The sequence below is a fragment of the Aptenodytes forsteri genome, unplaced genomic scaffold, assembly GCF_000699145.1.
Source record: "Aptenodytes forsteri isolate BGI_AS27 unplaced genomic scaffold, ASM69914v1 Scaffold80, whole genome shotgun sequence".
In the NCBI taxonomy this organism is placed as follows: domain Eukaryota; kingdom Metazoa; phylum Chordata; class Aves; order Sphenisciformes; family Spheniscidae; genus Aptenodytes; species Aptenodytes forsteri.
The window spans coordinates 3,191,086-3,209,810 of record NW_008795026.1 but is presented as its reverse complement, the minus strand read 5'-3'; the positions used below and the strand labels follow the sequence as shown (position 1 = coordinate 3,209,810).

Genomic DNA, 18,725 nt, shown 5'->3' with positions numbered 1-18,725 from the left:
AACAAGGAGAAGGTGCAGAAAGAGGTGAAAGCTGCACTATCGGAAAACGCCACGCTGAGCTGCGAGGTGGCCCAGGAGAAGACCGATGTGAAATGGTACAAGGAGGGGAAAGTGATCACCTCGAGCAAGAAGTTCAAGGTGGAGTCGGAGGGCAAATCGCGTCGTCTGGTGGTGGGTCAGGGGGAGAAGAGAGGTGCTGGGGAGGACACCTGCGAGGTTGCTGGCCAGAAACTGACCTTCAAGATTGATGTCACAGGTGAGAGAAGATTCTTTGGCCCAGTCTTCCTTTTTCTAGATTATTTAGAAAAATGAGTATTATTTCATAAATTTTTTCCTGTTATGCTTCAAATTTTTGGAGAACATCATTGAGATGGTCTCGCTCTGATTGAGGAGTGGGACAGAGTTACAAATACAGTTCTCTTTATAACTTCTATGTAAAACTCTATAAAATCCTTAACACAGGGAGCTCCATCCTTGAAAAACTTTGGAGCTACCCATCACTGTAGGAACAGGGCCATGAAAAAGAAAGTACTGATTGCACATCTTCATTCCCTCGTGTTGGTACAACAAGAACAATTCTGCAACGCGTCTGATTCTCAGCACATTTCAGAGAAGGGTCATGGTGGAGAGCAGTTGTGTGTCTGCTTGATGTCTGCACTCTGTCTTGGAAGAGCTCATTTCAGCCTGGGGGTTGAATATGACCGTAAGGCTTGCTATATGTTAAGGTCTCTAAGGCACCATGTAAGTGGCAACTAGGGAAAGAAAGTGTCATGGGGACTAATTTCAGATGCATCGCCCTACTGGGGCTGTAGAGTAGGAGAATGGATTCAACTTTCCAACTCACTCCCTGCCTCCTGATTCTCTTGCAAGTGGGCTGACCAATGCGTCAACCGGAGAACAAGGGGATTTCACCATTTGGATGTAAGAATGTGAGGTGGGCTGGGCTTTTCTCAAGGTTGCATGGGAAGTAATAATACAGTTCTGAACATGTAAGTCCTGGTCTTAGCATCCTTTGCACTGAAGAAAGTTATCTAGTGCCAATAGGACAGTAACGACAGCAGACACAGCTATTGGGAACAAAAGGAATCAATGATATGGGGCTGTGACACAGAAAGGGACAGTTCCTCCCAGTAAGAATTCATTACTTTTCACTCAACTTCAACCAAAATGTATCTTGCCTTGACTGGGGCCTGCCATACAATGCTCTTATAAATGGTCCAGATGATCTCCTAGCTTGCTGCCATAAATATACTAATCTTAGAGTGATTTGTGACAAAGCAACAAAAAGCTTCTTTAAAACAAAACAACAAACCAACCCAAAACAAAACACAAAAAAACTCACCACAAAGCAGTCTGCACGGTCTTCTAAGCTGTAGGTATGTGTACTGTCAAGTCAGAGACTTGGTTTCCAGTGTTACCTGTAAGCCGCGATAAGGGGATCGCGCAACATCATATCTTGGAGACACTCTGAAATTCTCTCTCTCTTCAGAGCCAGAAGTTGTGTTTACAAACAAGGAGAAGGTGCAGAAAGAGGTGAAAGCTGCACTCTCAGAAAACGCCACGCTGAGCTGCGAGGTGGCCCAGGAGAAGACCGATGTGAAATGGTACAAGGAGGGGAAAGTGATCACCTCGAGCAAGAAGTTCAAGGTGGAGTCGGAGGGCAAATCGCGTCGTCTGGTGGTGGGTCAGGTGGAGAAGAGAGATGCTGGGGAGTACACCTGCGAGGCTGCTGGCCAGAAACTGACCTTCAAGCTTGTCATCACAGGTGAGACACATCTTGTCTGAATTACAGTAGAGGATAATAAAGTAATACCTGTAATAACTCTTACACAATGACTCAGTTGCAATAGTCTGGGCTTTGTTGCACCCTGTAGGGTTCACCTGATTTTCTGTACCTGATTGCCTGGACTTGTAGAAATGGGAATATTTGGCTCTAGCACGGTACAAAGACCTATCTCATTCTTAGTCTGTCTATATAATAATTGCAGATATAAATATAATAGAAATAATTATCAACATATTATTCACATCTTTCCCTTTTCTGGGATCCCAAAGGTTGATTCTTGTGCACTGAATCTTGTGCATCTTTCCTCTTGAAAGGAAAGAGCCATTCAAAAATCTATTTCTTGTTAGACTCACAATCCTATTTTTGAAAACTGAGAGGCTGGAATATGCTTTGTCATTTGCAATTTCGGCAGCAGCACTCATCGAAATGGGTTGAAAACTCGGCACTTTTTCTGAATTTGTGCTGTTGTGTGTTTGAGATCTCAGCCTTCTGAGATGCCTTACTACTCCTGCCAGGTGCTAAATGTACCTTTGTCGTGAAAGATTCCCAGCAATTGGTCTTTTGGAACAGGACTCACAAGGTGCCCAAACAGCTTTAAGCATGGGATGCTAAAGGGAGTGTTGACGTTGGTACCCAATCTTGGGTACCTTGCCAGCCTTGATCCTGGCATATCTGAGCACTATAGGCCAATCATATTTCCTTTGTCCCTTTGAAAGTCACGCTTGTGACAGTGGAAGACACCATGAAGAGTCTGTTCCAGAAGCCCATAGTGCTCTATTTGTGACCTTGACATTTCACTGTAGGTCTTAACTAAAATGAATTGGTGAGATTTTGGTGATATGCAGGACAAGATGTTCTTTGGGAGCATTTGAATTAAATGTTTTTTGCACGGTGGCTTGCAACCATAGGATTGATGTCGAGGACTCTCTTGGTCCTCTCCATTCTTAGGCTTTTGCTTCCCTAGTTTCCACATTGCAATTCGGTCACACAGAAGGTTGGGTATTGCCCAGTGAAGACAATCAGTTTTGGCAAGTGGTAACCTAAATATTTTCCAAGTGTCTGCACAGAATCTGTAAGACTGATCTCATTTTAATCCCTCAATCAATATTTTCTTCTTTTTCTGCATTTAGAGCCAAAACCTGCATTTATAAACCAGGAAAACGTCCAGAAGGAGGTGAATGCTGTCCTGACAGAAAGTGCCACCCTCAGCTGTGAGGTAGCACAGGACGCAACCGAAGTGAAATGGTTCAAGGATGGAAGACTGCTCATTTCCTCTAGAAAATTCAGAACAGAAACTGTGGGCAAAACCCGGCGCCTGGTTATAGAGCAGCTGGAGAAGAAAGATGCTGGAGAATACATCTGTGAGGCTGCAGGCCAGAAACTGACCTTCAAGTTGGAAGCAGCTGGTGAGGACTCACCTAAGCAGCTCTCTGTGTGGCTTAGAGGAAAATGGGATATTCCCTACCCAGTGGCCATGGTGCAGCCACCAGTTTCTCTGGAGCAGCATCGGTCCACCACATCACACATTAATTTGACCTTTTTAATCTAGCAGTGTGGAGGTGGGAAATCTGGCTGAAGACTTTTTTTTTTGGCTTTGGAAATGCCATATATTTTTTTTGCTTAGTGTCTCCTTCGCACACCCCGTCGCCCAACCTTTTTAAGTGGTGGGGAGCTGAAAGTAGAAGTTGGAAAGTTTTGAAGAGAAGAAATAGAGCTATGGAGAAAGGTGACTAAGAAAAGGTGGTCTGCTGCTGTGTGTGCCCCAAAACTGCCCACTTTTGTGGCAAGGCATTGTACAAGATAGAGAAGAAGCCAAGAGAAAGGGAATAGAGCAGGCAGAAAAGAAAATAGGCCATAAATTCAGGTTTAGCATACTAATATTTCTTCTTAATTAGATCTAAAATCCTAAAAATGGGAGAGGAAATAATTATACAGGTCATTTTACTTCTAAGAAACAAGCTTTTTGTAGGCAGCAGATAAAATATATATTTGCATTTCCTTTCCTTTGCTTCTCTTCTAAGCAGAAGCTCTGGGTTGCCCGACAGATCATTTTCTTTCTTCCCACTCAGCAAAAGATTACACCAGCCACAAATATTCAGCCATATTCCCTGGGTTATTACAGATTATGGATGAGCTGGTGTTGTGAGTCATGAAGAGAGAGTAATAGAAAATTGCTGTGTTAAGGATTTGAGATTTACGTTATTAGCTTTCCTATTTTAATGTCTTTCCTAGAACCAGAGGCTAAATTTGAAAATAAAGTTGTCCAGAAAGAACCTCTCATTGTTCAAGAACATGAAAGCATCACACTGACTACTTCAGTAACGCTTGAAACTGCTGCAGTAAAGTGGTTCAAGGATGGAACAGAAATCAAGGCGAGCAAGAAATATGAGATCAAGAGTGAGGGGGCGTCCAGGACCCTGACGGTGAACCTGGCTGAGAGCAAAGACACTGCCGTGTACACTTGCCAAACAAAGAGTGACAAGCAGGAATTCAAAGTACAGGTGAAAGGTGAGCAGAGAGCAGCACACAGGTCGTGTCCCACCCCACTAGCTATGCTTCCCTCATAGTAGGATGGAGGTGAAGTCCAAACTCTCTCTAAAACCGTTCCAACCTCAAGGCTTGAATTGCTCTTGCAGCTGCTGTGGCTGCCCCACCACGGGCCAGCAAAGTTCTCCTGCTTCCAAATACCCAATTTTTGTCCTTTGCTGGCCACTCAGGGGAACAAGGAGGCCTACGACGGGTGCTTTTCCTGGTGTCTGCTCCCCACTGTCATCATGCTGTTTCTGTCTCCTAACCCCAGTAGCTGGGGCATGGCAGAGCCTTAGCTCTTCCCCACTCGGCTCACCAGCATGACGAAGCTGATGAGGATATAGAGGGATGTTGTGTGAGGAGAAGATTTGTGAGTTAGTCACATGGGGAAACAGGACCTGAATTGTATCCTCCTCTGTTCCCGGATGGTGTACCTGGGATGCTGTTCCCTAGTCAAGGCTAAGGCTATAAATTCACAAGAAGGATGAAATATAGCTGGTCCACAGATGGAGATGAGAGGGGTGATGTCCCAGAGCAAAGGCCTGCTCCTTTCTCTTCAGACACTCACACTGGAGATGTCTGCAGCTGAGATGCATCCCCTCAGCTCCCTTTGGAGTTATTGCAGAGGAGTGGTTGCTAATAGGTCATGATACATCCGACCTGTTGAAATGTCTCCTTCAGGATGAAAGAAATCACACCCTGGATTTCTCTGACTCCGTTGGCTGCATCTCCAGTGACGGCAGAGACAAAGGTGGCTGGAGCTTGTGCATCCATATGGATTTTTACATTTAGTCAGGCAAATCAGGCTCTGATGTAAAAACACCACATGGTCTCATTGGGTACGAAATTAGAAAGGAAGGAAGGCAAAACCCAATCCTGTTTAAAAGCACTGTTCTTGCTTTACAGAATGATAATGATATTAAAATTCCACGTCAAAGGAATCTCCCTAAATTTCCACCTTTCTGGTTTGTTTCTGTCTACCCTGATCCCCAAATCTGTTGGGTGTTGGGTTTTGGGGTTTTTTTTATCTCTTTTAAAGTTGGCCAGAAATGGTTTCTTAGAACAGGTTTCTTATCTTTTCCTTTTTCATCATTTTTTCCTTCTTCTGCATCTCAGAAATCCCAGTGAAGTTTGTCAAAAAACTTGAAGCTGTTAATGCTGAGATTGGAGGTAGCGTCTCTTTGACCTGTGACGTGAGCCATGCTAAAGGGAAGGTGGTGTGGCGCAGGAACGGAGTTCAGATCAAGCCCAGCAAGCGTTTCCAGATTCGTGAGGAAGGGGTCAAGCGAACACTGACAATAACGGGGATCCGGGCTGAGGATGAGGGAGAGTACTCCTGCGAGTCCAGAGATGACAAGAGCAGCATTACCATCACCCCCAAAGGTATGTCTCTAGAACTGCATGGTGACAATGTGGAGAGATCCTTGGGTTTTGTCCTCAGCCATTACAACTCTGCAAAGTTGAGTTTGTTCATGTGTTTGTGCTGTCTCCTGTGTTGACAGCAAAATACAAAACTCCGCTTCCTCTCTCAGCGTCAGTGGAACATCTTTGTGAAGAACATAATGATTTTGAGACCTGCTGAGCTCAGGTCTCTTAATATGTGGGCAAATTGACCTTCATATTGCATTTGAGGCTGGAATTAAGTATCCCAAATCTAAGATGGGACTTTTTTTTCCCCCTCTTTGCCCCTCTCTTCTGGCATCTTTATACGCCAAACTTAGACATGGGAAATGTGATGACCCATTATTGTGATCACTTACTGTAAGTAATAAAAACTGCTGCTTCCAATAAATCATCGAAGCTTTTGGCTCTTTGAAGGTGTTTATGCCATGTCTCAAAGATACACTCCTAAATGTTTTATTCCTATCCATCAGCTCCCAGAGTGGTGAAATTCGTTACGAGTCTCAACAGCGTGGTCTCTGAGGAAGGAAAAGAGGCTGTGTTCAAGTGCACCGTCTCTCCCAGTGATGCCGTGGTCACTTGGCTCAGGAATGGTGTCAAGATTGAAGCCAGCAAGAAGTACGTGATCTCCCAGAAGGACACCAACCACAGCCTCACCATCACTGATCTGACGCTGGAAGATGCAGCTGAAATCTCCGCCCATGCTGAGGGCGTAGAAAGCACAGCCAATCTCAGAGTCCGAGGTAGGAGGCGACAATGTCTCTTTGACAGGCTGTCACTGATGCTATCACCTATGTCGTTTTATGTGGCCTTCCCTCTGACCGATTACGTTAGCAGTAGGGAAATTCCGCTTTCACATCAGTAAATACAGATGCCCAGAATGCATTGGGACTGGAGATACATGAGCCACCATTTTAATTCACTCTGAAAGCCTGTTTTCTGAATCTTCTACATTCTTACTAATATTTCTTCTCCTTTGGCAGAGGCCTCAATCTCATTCAAGAAGAAACTGGAGCCCAGAACAGCTGAAGAGAGGGACACAGTGACCTTGGAGGTAGAGCTGACCAAGCCTGCAGAGGTGAAGTGGATGAGGAACAGCGTCGTATTGAAGCCCAGTGAAAAAATAGAGATCAAAGCTGAGGGAACAAAGCACACCTTGGTCGTTAAGGACATCTCCTTTGCAGACAGGGGCTTCTACTGCTGTGAGAGTCCTGATGACAAGACCCAAGCCAAGATCAATGTGGAAAGTAAGTTCAATGATCTCCAGTTCTATAAATACCCTGGACAGGGTTTGGAGGTTGATTCTGGTCTCTTCCATTATCATAATGGCTGCTGCCACCCCCACTTGCCATGGGGATGCAGGGACGCAACCATGGGCTTGGCCGCCAGTCAAGTGACCGATAGGAGGTGGAAGCAAGGGCAGTAAACAGAGAACAGCTGGCTGATTCTTGTTGTCTCCATCTCATCCCACCAGCTTTCAGTCATGCTGTTGACTGTTAAGCTCCTTGGCTGATTCTTCTCCTTCCTCTGAAATTTCTTACTCTCTGGTACACTCTGTTTTTTCCTTTGTATGGCTTTTAGCAAACCATTCCCTCTTCAGCCATCCATTGCCCTAATTCTTCTCTGCAAACCACCTCTTTCAGAATGTCTCTTTATATTCAGTCAGGATTAAAAATACTACAAAAGCAAATCTTCTCTCTGAGGGTGCTGTCCTTTCAAGTAAGCTAATGGTGTCTCAGCTGTAGCCCTGTACTTCTGTCCTTTTTCCTACATTCTTTTGTCATGATTGTTACAGGATAGATGAAGACAGGATTTAAGCACTTAAGGACTATCTAATTTTGTCTGCAAAGCCCCTGCCACCAGTTGGTGCTGTGTAGGTCATAAATAATAGGTAAGGGAGGACTTGATAACAGACTTCAAGTACATAAAAGGCTGTTATTAAGTGGAAGGGAACAATCTGTTCTCCATGTGGAAATAACGACAGGAAATAATGGACTTCAATTGCAATGAGAAAGATCCAGGTTATACAATAAAAAAAGCTTTTTAATGGCTGGATGACTGAATAGGTTGTCTGGAGAGGTTTTGGAGCCTCCATCACGGGTTTAAGAAAAGGTTAGTGAAATATCTGTCTGGGATGATGTAAAGAGCTGAGTGTGTCCTAGAGCGGGAGAGAAGGGCTAGATGACCTTTCTAGGTCTTTCCAGCCTTATAATATTGTGGTCTTCTGCTGGTATCAAAGATATAAAAAAATTGATGACAGACTGTCTCATACAGAGCAGGGTTTGTCAAATCACTTTCATGCACTGCTAAGATAGCTTCGTCTTCAAAATCTTCCTGGCTGACAGTTGTCAAAACTCCACTGCTTTAGCATGCTGATATGGGGCAGTTAGTTATCACTTCTGTTGGCAGTTGCTCATCTTTTTTCCAAACTGAATAGCTCTAGAAAAAAACCAGACAGTGCCAGTGACTAGCAGCTGGTAGATTAGGCTTGGATTCATGCAGCCTAAATCTAGCACATCACTTTCAGTTCCTTCTGTAGTCAACAGAGGGGAAAAAAAGACCTCCAGAGCGTGTTTTAAGTCTTAGATGCACTGAATTACCTTCTGGAGTGTCTTTCTGACTATTCAAGGAACCATGGGTGACTATGATCCTGATTTAGAATTAGATTCAGGTTTACTGTCTCAGTTAAATGGATTCCACAGAAGATAAAGAAATACAGCACTTCCATGGTCACAGTGTGTTGGAAGAATGCAGTGCAGATGCTGCTTCATCCTTTTTCACACACTGCATCCCAAGATGTTTTTTTTCAGACTCTGGGTGATACTCAGTTTCCTTGAAGCAAGATGTTTCAGCCAGTTGGTTGTAGATTCAGTTATACCTGGTTTTTAGACACTGGCTGTTGCTGTGGCCAAGTAGTAAAAACAAAAATGATGGAACAGTGTTTATATAGGAAGTAATTGGGTAGTCCTGATAGCTGCCAACAGTGTTTTGTGCAAGGTGAGTCATGCAAGCATAAATGTATATCTGTCTCTGGTTTATAAACCTCCTATTCTGATGGAGAGAGGATTTGGGGTTGTGCTTCCCAGGCACCCAGCTGCATTCTCATCACTTACGCTTAGTGTCACTGTAAAAAGTAGCTCCTCTGTTGAGGAACTGAGATAGTTTCATGCAGTGATGGAAACGCAAGGTGATCTGAGAGTGACCGTGATCAAAAAGGGGAATCGGCTCACTGTAGCAGGAAATTCTTTTCACATATGAAATCTCACTAGACTATATGTATTCTGCATCCAAGTCCTCCGGCTGAGACAGCACCAAGGTCTCGCGCTGCTTTACAGCAAAAGCAAGACTCTAAAAGTAGAAGTCTAAAATTATGCTCCATTTTTTGGCATTTAAGCAAATGGCCTCTTTTCAGTAGAATGTGTTAGAGCTTACACTGAGGTCAGCAGAAGTTCTTTAAATGCTCACAGTCTGGGGAATTGAGCTACTACTATTTGGTGCTCAGCTTTAGGTTAAGAAGCCTGATTTTTAGAGGACCTTTATTTAAAAACCACCAAGCTGGACTGATACTCTTTGGTTTGAGATTGCTTTCAGAGCAAGGTAAATAAGGAATAGCTATATGAAAATCTGTTGATTTACTCTAGTATAAAAGTTGCTCCATGAAAAGATAAGCACCTGTTCTGATCTTAAGATGCCAGGAGATCCTAAAAACAACTGAGCTACTCAAACCAATAACATATCTGGCTGAATATCTGTTTTCGGTTGTGACCAGGAGGAGATGTTTGTGGAAGACTTAAATAAGTAAGTCATAGGTGAAGTGATCCTTCCTCTGAAACACCTCTAAGCTTTCAGCAGGGAAAAGCGTAATTAGGTCAATTAATTATAGCAGAAATTATACTGGGAACATGAGTATGAAATGTTAAATCTCTTGACGCAAAATATTGTCTATTAAAATAAATCCTGTAAAAGTTTTCCTTTCCCAAACTCTTGCTGCTTTATGACAAGACCTTTGAAAAAGTGATTTTATTTTTCTGTCCTACATACAGCACCAGGTGAGGATATATCCAGGAGGCCACTTACTGAGTCAGAAATTGCTATGCTATGTAGTTAATGTTTTTGCAAGTCCCTTTCGCTATCTCCTTGGAATAACTTCAGTTTGCTCCTTGGTCCAGTCACTGTTTGAGGAGCTGGAGTATCTATTGACCTAGGGGAAAGGTTAGATAGTAGCAGGTACACAGTGTTCAGTTTAGAGAATGAGGTACCCCTGGGGGGGATAGGGACCAGCTGCAAAATCAGATCAGAAATTGGGGACTGATGCAACTTCTAGTGAGCAAAGCCAGGAGAGCCGGTGTCTTAGTTTGGGAAGCAAAGCACAGCTCCTGGAAGGTCTGTACTTCCCTCATTTGTCTGGTTCAAGACACATCCTTGGGGCAAATTTGTGTTTAAGTGGTCATGGCCTTGGAGAAGACCATGAGAGAGGAATCGGTGTGGCTTCCTTGAGCGAGGGGTTAGACAGGATCCTACATAGGATGCATACGCTCCTCTGTAAACCTGATGTGAGGTGTAACAGCAACAGAGGGGACAGGAAAGGCGTAAGGAGCTGGCATTACGTGGAGTCCACCATCGCCCTCCTGGGGAGAACAGTACTGTGCTTCTACCCAGTTTGTTAATAAAGTCATAGTCTACTCACATCACCTCCGTGGGACCTTTGGAGAAATAGTTTCTTCCCTGTTGTCCCCCATGCGGCATAGGGGTAGGTGCTGTCAGGAGATGTTTGAGCCTGAGAGGCTATGGTGTCCTCAGCCCAGGAGCTGGGTCCAGACCATGACCACAGAACAGAGCCCACAGCCCACTCCTGGTCACATTCGCATTCAGGTCCTGGCTGAATGTGGATTATCTCTGCTAAACATGAACTAGGAAGGTCGAAATATTCCCAGAGGACCCATAGGGAGTTGAAGGTTTTTGTGAATAATTCATGGCTTTGTAGAGGGGTTTGTTGTTGTTGTTGTTGTTGTTGTTTTTTTTTAATTGGCAACTTAATTTCTTTTAAGGGTGAGTCAAGTTTAAACACTAAGTTCATTTTACTGGCTGATAGGGCACTGATGTCACTGATGTCTCGTAGTGGGAACAGGTAATATCCACCTAAAATACGGATGCTTTGTCCCCCGAGCTATGAGGTGTCAGTGCACTTCACACTGCGTTGTGGACTTTTTTTTTCCTTTTACTTAAAGCTTTTTCATCTCCCTGCTACTTCCTTCCCTCCCTTGTTTTACCCTAGTTGAAAAGCTGAACAATATTGTTTATTCCTTTATGCTCTATTAATCTCTATTGATCATCTTCTTTCTCTTGGATCATGCCTGAAGAATAAGTATTTTCAGCAACATTTCTCTTGCTGCACAGCACAGGGAGCCTGGTCCCAGTGTAAATACCAACAGCGTTATCTTCCGCTAGAGTGTTTCTTCCTGATGGTTATTGGTGACCACCTCACCCAGCACAGGAATGCCTCTACTCCTCTGTGTGTGTGTACAACTTCAAAGCTTATTTCTGGCATAGACAGTGAATGTGATGGATCTTGCTAGAAAAAGGGCCAGTTTGCCCTTTTTCTGCAATGTTTGGCTGACTTGTTTGTCTCAGCTGAAAGCATCCATTTTAAGAATAGCAGCCATGCCAGCAGTATGGTCATGAACAGGTTTTATTTCCTGCAAAGGTGGCTGTTTAATTGGCAGATACCAATTAATTGGCAGGTTCCTGCATGAGGAATAAGGAAATAATCTATCTTGGAAGTCCTCAGGCTGTTTTACAGCTGTCGGTGTGAGATCTCCAACTTGTCCTTGTTGTTTTTTCAGTGAGGCAGATCAAGCTGGTGAAAGGTCTTCAGCCCCTTGAAGTCTCTGAGAAAGGGACCGTCACCTTCGAGGTGGAGGTGTCGCATGAGGACGTGGAAGGGACCTGGCAGAAGGATGGCGTTCGGCTGAAGCCTTCACCAAACATCAGTATTGGCGTCCTGGGGAAGAAACATTCACTGACTCTTTCTTCGGTGACTCTTGAAGATGCAGGACTCATCTCCTTCAAAGCAGATGGCATTCATTCGTCAGGGAGGCTCACTGTGACAGGTACACAGACCTGAAAGTCTCAGGCCCTGGTTGGTGTGGGACATGGTTGTCTTCTCCTGACCCAGCAAGCGAGCTTTTAAGAGAGCAACAAGCTTTCTTTGTAACTGCAAGGGATGTTAAGCACTGGATCATCATCAGAAACATATCCTTCTACTGTCAACAGGATTATTGTAACATCATTGTCCACAGAACAACTCATGATAATGTGCTCAAAACAATAGGATTTTGTTGTCACATGGAAGCTAGGCTCTGCCTATTCATGGTGTTGGGTTGACAGTTGGACTCGATGATCTTAGAGGTCTTTTCCAACCTTAATGATTCTATGATTCTATGATTATTGCTTGTGCCAGACGGTCCTGGAGACCGAATTCCCCCCTAACTGGACTTTCTCTTTTTTTGCAGAATTGCCTGTGAGAATCAGCAAACCTTTGGCAGATGTCAGTGTAACTCAGAAGGACAAGGTCACATTCGAGTGTGAGCTGTCCAGGCCCAACGTGGATGTTAAGTGGTTCAAGGTACAGCATTTAACGGACAGTGGTATTTTAATTTCTGACTTCTCTGGAAGGGAATGTGAGCCTTTAGTTTCACTTCCACTGGATGGGAGTCTGAGCCTTTACTATACAGCTCTTAGTATTGCGCTCTCGTCCTTATGTTCATTTACTTGCCCAGTTCATCACTTTCTTATTTATTTACTGGGTGTGTTTATTGGGTTGAAAGTTAAACTTTTCTGTTCTTGCACAGAACGTGAGTACTGCTGTTGATAGCAATGCACTCTTGTGCTTTACTTCGTGCCTAGCAGTTCTCACCCAGGATTTATAGACTCATTGGGAACTGCGATTTAAGGTGAAGCCTCAATTCCCTTTGCACCTGACAGTCATTTTGGGGATCAGCTCAGGCATTTCATGTACCTTCCTTGGGGCTCAGCTGATACTTCCCTTAAATGGGGATAACAGCATTCCTTCAAGGTAATGTCTGAAGGAGCTTATTGCCAACCCTGTACAGTGCCTTAAGCATTCAAATAGGTGTCTAAGGTCAACCAAAAGTTATGCATGTTCTTCAGCCGTTCCTGCTTCTTGAAAACTTTGCACTGTGCTCACGTTTCAACATATGTTCCGGTAAGCACAGTTCCATTAAGTCCAATGAGACAGGTGAATTGAGCACAGATCTGAATGTTTGTTTTGCTCACTGCAGACATAGAAGAGTTGACAGTGATCTGCTTTGGCCTTTTCCCTTCTAGGATGGGAAGGAGCTCCAGCAAAGTAAAAAGGTGGGGATTATTTCCCAGGGAAATAAGAGAAGCCTCATTATTCACAAGTGTGAATATGAAGACCAGGGAACCTATACATGTGAAGCAGCTGAAGACAAGACGTCAGCTACCCTAAAGGTTCATGGTATGTTTGACTGAAGTAGGAAATTACATCTACTGCAGTATTTTTTGCCTACACAGCAAGAAATGCTTCGTGGACAGTTTGTGTATTTTGCAATTACTCATTTTGGGTAACTTTTTCTTCCTAGTGAGAAAGTGCTGGCAGAGCTGTCCTGTGCTTGCTCTATCCTTAGAGGAGTATTTTTGGAAGAGGTGCTAACTTAGTTTTCCATTTATCATAAGTGATTTCTGTTCTCTGGAATTTGAATGGTGTTTCTAAATTGGCAAGTTAGCAAATACCGGGCAGCCTGGCACAAAGAAGGGACTCAATGGCTGGTGTGCACATGGTTTGGTTTAGCTTCTGCCATTGTCACGGGAGGACTTTGGCTGAATAGAGACTGGGCAATCCCTGGGTATGATCTCAAGATGTGCCCTACTTTTTTATGTTGTAAATGCTAAGGAAAGTGTCAGGATTTCTGTCTGCATCTCTCCTTTATGCTCAAGACAGGTTTTCCCTCTGTGTGTTGCACTGTGCAACTGGTCAAGCGCCAGATGTGTTTTGTCACCAGGCTCTGAGGCACCAGAGACAAGCTCGTGCTGAAGGCCAGTTACTGAACGGACAGGCCTGCTGTGCCCTGGCAGATGTTATTTTCCAGAGGGGTATCTGAAAAGACAGATCAGCTCTTTCTTATTGCTTACTAGATGCTGTCCTCATGTGGCCACTTCAGCAATATCTTCGTGAACATCTGTCCTGTTCCATTGCTCTGTTGAACTCCCCCTTTTCTCCCTGACTTTGTGACCGGGATGGGTTGCTATTTGAATGCTGGCTGGTTTGCATCCGAGTTCTGGTCCTGTGGCTGATCCAAGGTGTATTGAGGCCTTCCCTTTCAAAAGGAAAGGGCTGCAGTAGCACAGACATATGGGTCAGTTCTGACATAAGCTAGTGCAAAGCTGCAGAGTTAAAGAGGATTATACTGAGTTCAGGGGACTCTGAAGTAAACGTATCTCCTAGGTAAAACATGTGGCTGAGGTCCCTGTGGCTGATACAGTCCAGACACACAAGCAGGGGAGCAAAAGGAGAGCATGCAGAGAAGCATGTGAATGAGACAGGTTTATAGTGACACAAGAGATTGTAGGCTTGTGTTCAGTTTTCCTTGGCAGATTTTCTTTCATTAATATGTTTAACTTTTAAAACCTGTATAAAGTTCCGGCATCCATAAAATCCTCTTGCAGCGAGCCCCACTGTGGCTGGTGATTCTACCTGTAGGTTCAAGTGTAAAATGTATTTACTGTGCTGAAGAGCAAAACCACCCAGGAAGGGAGGCTGGTCTAGAATAAAACACAATCCATTTTTTCCATGCAAGCATGCAGAAGGTAAACACACCGCACTCAGTTATGGAGAAACCCCAAATAAATATCTGTCTCTCTGATTTCACAGCCCGAGATATCAATATTGTTAAACCACTGGAAGATGTGGAAGTGAATGAATACGAGAGCGCGTCTTTCGTCTGTGAGATTTCACATGATGAGGTCCAAACCCAATGGTACAAAAATGACAACAAGCTGAAGGCTGCCGACAATATTAGAATGCGTCAAGATGGTAGGATGAAAAAGGGGGATCTCATTCTTGAATGAGGGTGGGTTGGAGTAGGTGCTGGTATGGGAGACTAGGCAGAAGGGTCTGACCTTCAAAATGAAGTTAAGAAGATTTAGCAGAGAGTTCCCCTTTTGTTTTGGGGCTGCAGCTAGGCTGGGACAGTGACGTGATGGGAACTTTTAGTAAGGCAAATTTGGTGTCATCCCACCATCCCACGCTGCCAACAGCGGGTAGGAATTTGTATCATCTGAGAGTGGGTGGGATCCTTCTGATTCGAGTACTTTCCAGATGGTGGGGACCACATTCAATCAGTCCTTGGAGGAGCTGAGGTTAGGTTAGCCTTTGATACAGAGACATAGACGTAGGGGAATGGTCGGCCTGGCTGCCGTGGGAGCAGGTGGTGATGCACTGAAACCAGATGAGCGATGCTCAACCTGGCAGTGTGCCTTGGAGAGTGAAGCTGTTTGCTCAGGGGAAGCTATGTCTGGTTGTGTGTCTGTTCTCAGGAAAGACCTATTCGCTGACTTACACGCGCGTCCAAGTTGAAGATGCAGCAGAGATCAAATTTGTAGCAGAAAAGGCAGAATCTCGTGCCCAGCTTACTGTAAAAGGTAATTATGCTTTTCATGCCAATACTGCTTAAGCTCTTTCATGTTACAAACCAACCAACTTCCCTCGCTTTTAATGTGAAGAAGGTTAAACAACACCTAAAGCTTTCAGGGAAAGAAAAACTCCTGCCTACCTTACTGTATGTGAAATATCAGTCTGGGAATTAACTTTTGCTAAAGAACACAGTTTATTTTCTCAGGAGGTTGGTTTTGCACCCTAAGACATCAAAAGTCGTGTTTGAACTTTGAGGGACAAAAAGCTGTAGCTTGACTTTCTCCTGCATTTTCTCTTTCTGGTGTATGTTTAAAAAGAATACAGCATTTTTTTGTGTTTAACTTAAACAGTGTGACAGAGACAGAGAGAAGGAGGACATTTGAATTAACACACTGATGAGGAGTTCGTGAAATTTGAGATCAGTCCCTGGCTTTGCCATAGCACTGCTGCGTAGTGTCGAGTTAATTACCTATTATCGCTGCAGTTCAGCCATCCAAGTGGTAAAATAGGGATAAAAAGTTTTCCTCTCATTAGCTTTTCACTTGCTGTGTGCTAGTTGAATGCTTAGCATAGTGGGGATTCCTGTCATCGTCCAAATAACGGAACATAAAAGAAATATTGCTAATGAGTTTTTTAATTGGCACTTTTCACGGGTGTCGAGTTAATTACCTATTATCGCTGCAGTTCAGCCATCCAAGTGGTAAAATAGGGATAAAAAGTTTTCCTCTCATTAGCTTTTCACTTGCTGTGTGCTAGTTGAATGCTTAGCATAGTGGGGATTCCTGTCATCGTCCAAATAACGGAACATAAAAGAAATATTGCTAATGAGTTTTTTAATTGGCACTTTTCACGGAAACTGATTATTCCATCTTTTTTTTTACTCCTTTTAGAGCTGCCTGTAAAAATCGTGAAGCCTTGCGAGATATTAATTGGCACTTTTCACGGAAACTGTACTGATTATTCCATCTTTTTTTTTACTCCTTTTAGAGCTGCCTGTAAAAATTGTGAAGCCTTTGCGAGATAAGATTGCTCTTGAAAAACACCGGGGATTCCTGGAGTGCCAGGTGTCTCGTGGCAGTGCCAAAGTTAAATGGTATAAAAAGGACGTTGAAATTCACCCTAGTGACAAATACGAAATTGTGAGCGAAGGTGTTTATCGGAAACTCATCATCAACGATGCAGATTATGAAGATGAGGACACGTACACTTGTGATGCCTTTGATGACAAAAGCAGCGCTAATTTCTTTGTTGAAGGTAGTAAACCATTTTTTCCCCTCTAGGATGCATTGGAAGGAGGACTGGCTGATTCAAAAAGCCCTGGTTATTTACTTTGAAAACAAAATACCACTTAAAAAGTATTTTAATTCAGTGTGGATTTACTCTGAAGTCCATTGATATTGAATCCTTTTAGGATTATAAATGCAGAAACATCCTGTAAAATAAATATATGGTATATTCTCCTAAGGAAAGTGATGAAATTCCTGTTCCAGAGAAGTTTATCAGATATGCCGGAGAAAGTTTGTTGTTCGGAGAAAAGCTGCTATAGCTAACCAAAGTCTTTCCCATTATCAACATCTGCATTTCAGTGAACCTTCTTTTCCATTTTATAGTGCCAAGTATTTGATATCAGGATAGGAAGGTGGCTTTAGAAATAAGACTGGGAATCAGGAGATCTGGATTCTCTTGAGGCTGTGTCACAGTCTCACTGTCTGACCTGTGACCAGCAATATATGTTTATTTTTATAGGGAAAAAAAAAAAAAAGGATGTTTTAAGGCCTTTTGAGCCAATAAGTGCAGTATTCAAATGCAGAAAAGATGGCATGAGTGTGCAGGATGCTAATGAAAGAGTTCTTTCGTGACTCCTAAATCCCTGCTTTCTCATTCCATCCTTCATCCAGAGCAATCCATTAATATCGTAAAGGAGTTGTGTGATGAGGATGTGACTGAGCCTGAAGAAGCCAAGTTTGAATGCGAGATATCCATTCCATCCGTGAAACCCCCCAAATGGTCTCTACGCGGAGAAGTCTTACAGGCTGGCAGAAACATTATCATGCAGCAAGAAGGCACGATCCACCGTCTGACAATACTGAAAACCAGTGCTGATATGACAGGCACCATTCAGTTCTCCATTGGCAAATCAAAATCTACAGCAAACCTGCTTGTCAGAGGTAATGTGGTTATGTCTTGAATTAGACCATGAGAGATTGTCCCTCTTACAGTCCCTGGAAAGTAATTTTTCATATGTACTGTCTAATGTGCAGGCTCCACTGGCTGGGGTCTTGGAAATTTATGGAAGATCTGCTTAGTTCCAAATTACAAGTTGTTGGGAGCAATGTTGGATGCATGAAATGAGACAGCAATGTCTTAGGAAGGGATCTGATTAAATGAGTTTGGTGTGCCTGGTATTCAAACCTGGTATTCAAATCTATTGAGCTAAGACTGTTTTTTTTGTTTGGTTGGGTTTTTTTCTTCTTCTTGACTTTACCAAAGAGGACAAAACAGATGCAATTTGCCAGGAGAGTTTATTTTGTCCCATTTCTGAACTAGTCAAGTTTGATAGCTCATTTACTTAATCTACTTTGTCATTGACTTGATCTGGGACAAAGCTTCAAGGCTTTTTATCTTCTGCTGTCATCATTGTAAATATCTCCAATCGTATCCTGAAGTCCTTGTTTTGTCTTTAATTTGTTCTTACTTGACTAAAAACCTTAATTAGAGAGCAATTCAGTAAGCACTGGACCATGCATTTGGTAGTTAATGTGCAGTATTATCTTACAGAAACCAGCACTCCCTATAGATCATCATGTTGTTTTAGCTTCAAAGCACATCAGCTCTGTAACAGAAACTTGTAGCACCATCTGAGCAGTTCATGTATGCCGTTCACAACTGTTTTGTGAAATTAATTGACATGAAATACAGGTTAGAAACTTTCCTCTTCTTCAGATTGATCCTTTCTTCTTTGCCAACCCTGCTTTGCAGATTACCACATACAGATCACCAGGAAGATGGAGGACAAGACAGCTCTGGAGCGCCATTCAGTCATCCTGTCCTGCGACTTCAGGCCTTCTCCAAAGGTTGTGAAGTGGTTCAAAGGCCACACACCCATCGAGCCCTCTGAGAAGTACAAAATCAAGAGGGAGCAGCATTCGGCAGAGCTCAAGATTTTGAAGGTGAAGCCCGAAGATGCTGGCGTGTACAAGTGCAGGGCTGGAAATGCCGAGACCGAAGCCACGCTGACTGTTGAAGGTATGAGCGGTTTGCAGCAGGGATGCTTGCCTGTTGCATAGATATAAGGAAGAAATTTTTTACGCTGAGGGTGGTGAGACACTGGCA

General features: G+C 43.5%; 1 protein-coding gene across 1 annotated transcript in view; it reads left to right on the top strand.

The window, feature by feature from the left end:
* Positions 1–18,725, top strand: part of OBSCN (obscurin, cytoskeletal calmodulin and titin-interacting RhoGEF) — a 214,003-nt gene that overhangs the window by 48,853 nt on the left and 146,425 nt on the right. Inside the window, 14 exon segments of the mRNA XM_019471183.1 lie at positions 1,490–1,765; positions 2,917–3,192; positions 4,019–4,294; positions 5,432–5,698; positions 6,190–6,459; positions 6,700–6,963; positions 11,560–11,826; positions 12,229–12,341; positions 13,064–13,217; positions 14,631–14,792; positions 15,296–15,400; positions 16,380–16,646; positions 17,291–17,560; positions 18,372–18,638. Of these exon segments, the coding sequence (XP_019326728.1) occupies positions 1,490–1,765; positions 2,917–3,192; positions 4,019–4,294; positions 5,432–5,698; positions 6,190–6,459; positions 6,700–6,963; positions 11,560–11,826; positions 12,229–12,341; positions 13,064–13,217; positions 14,631–14,792; positions 15,296–15,400; positions 16,380–16,646; positions 17,291–17,560; positions 18,372–18,638 (3,234 nt within the window).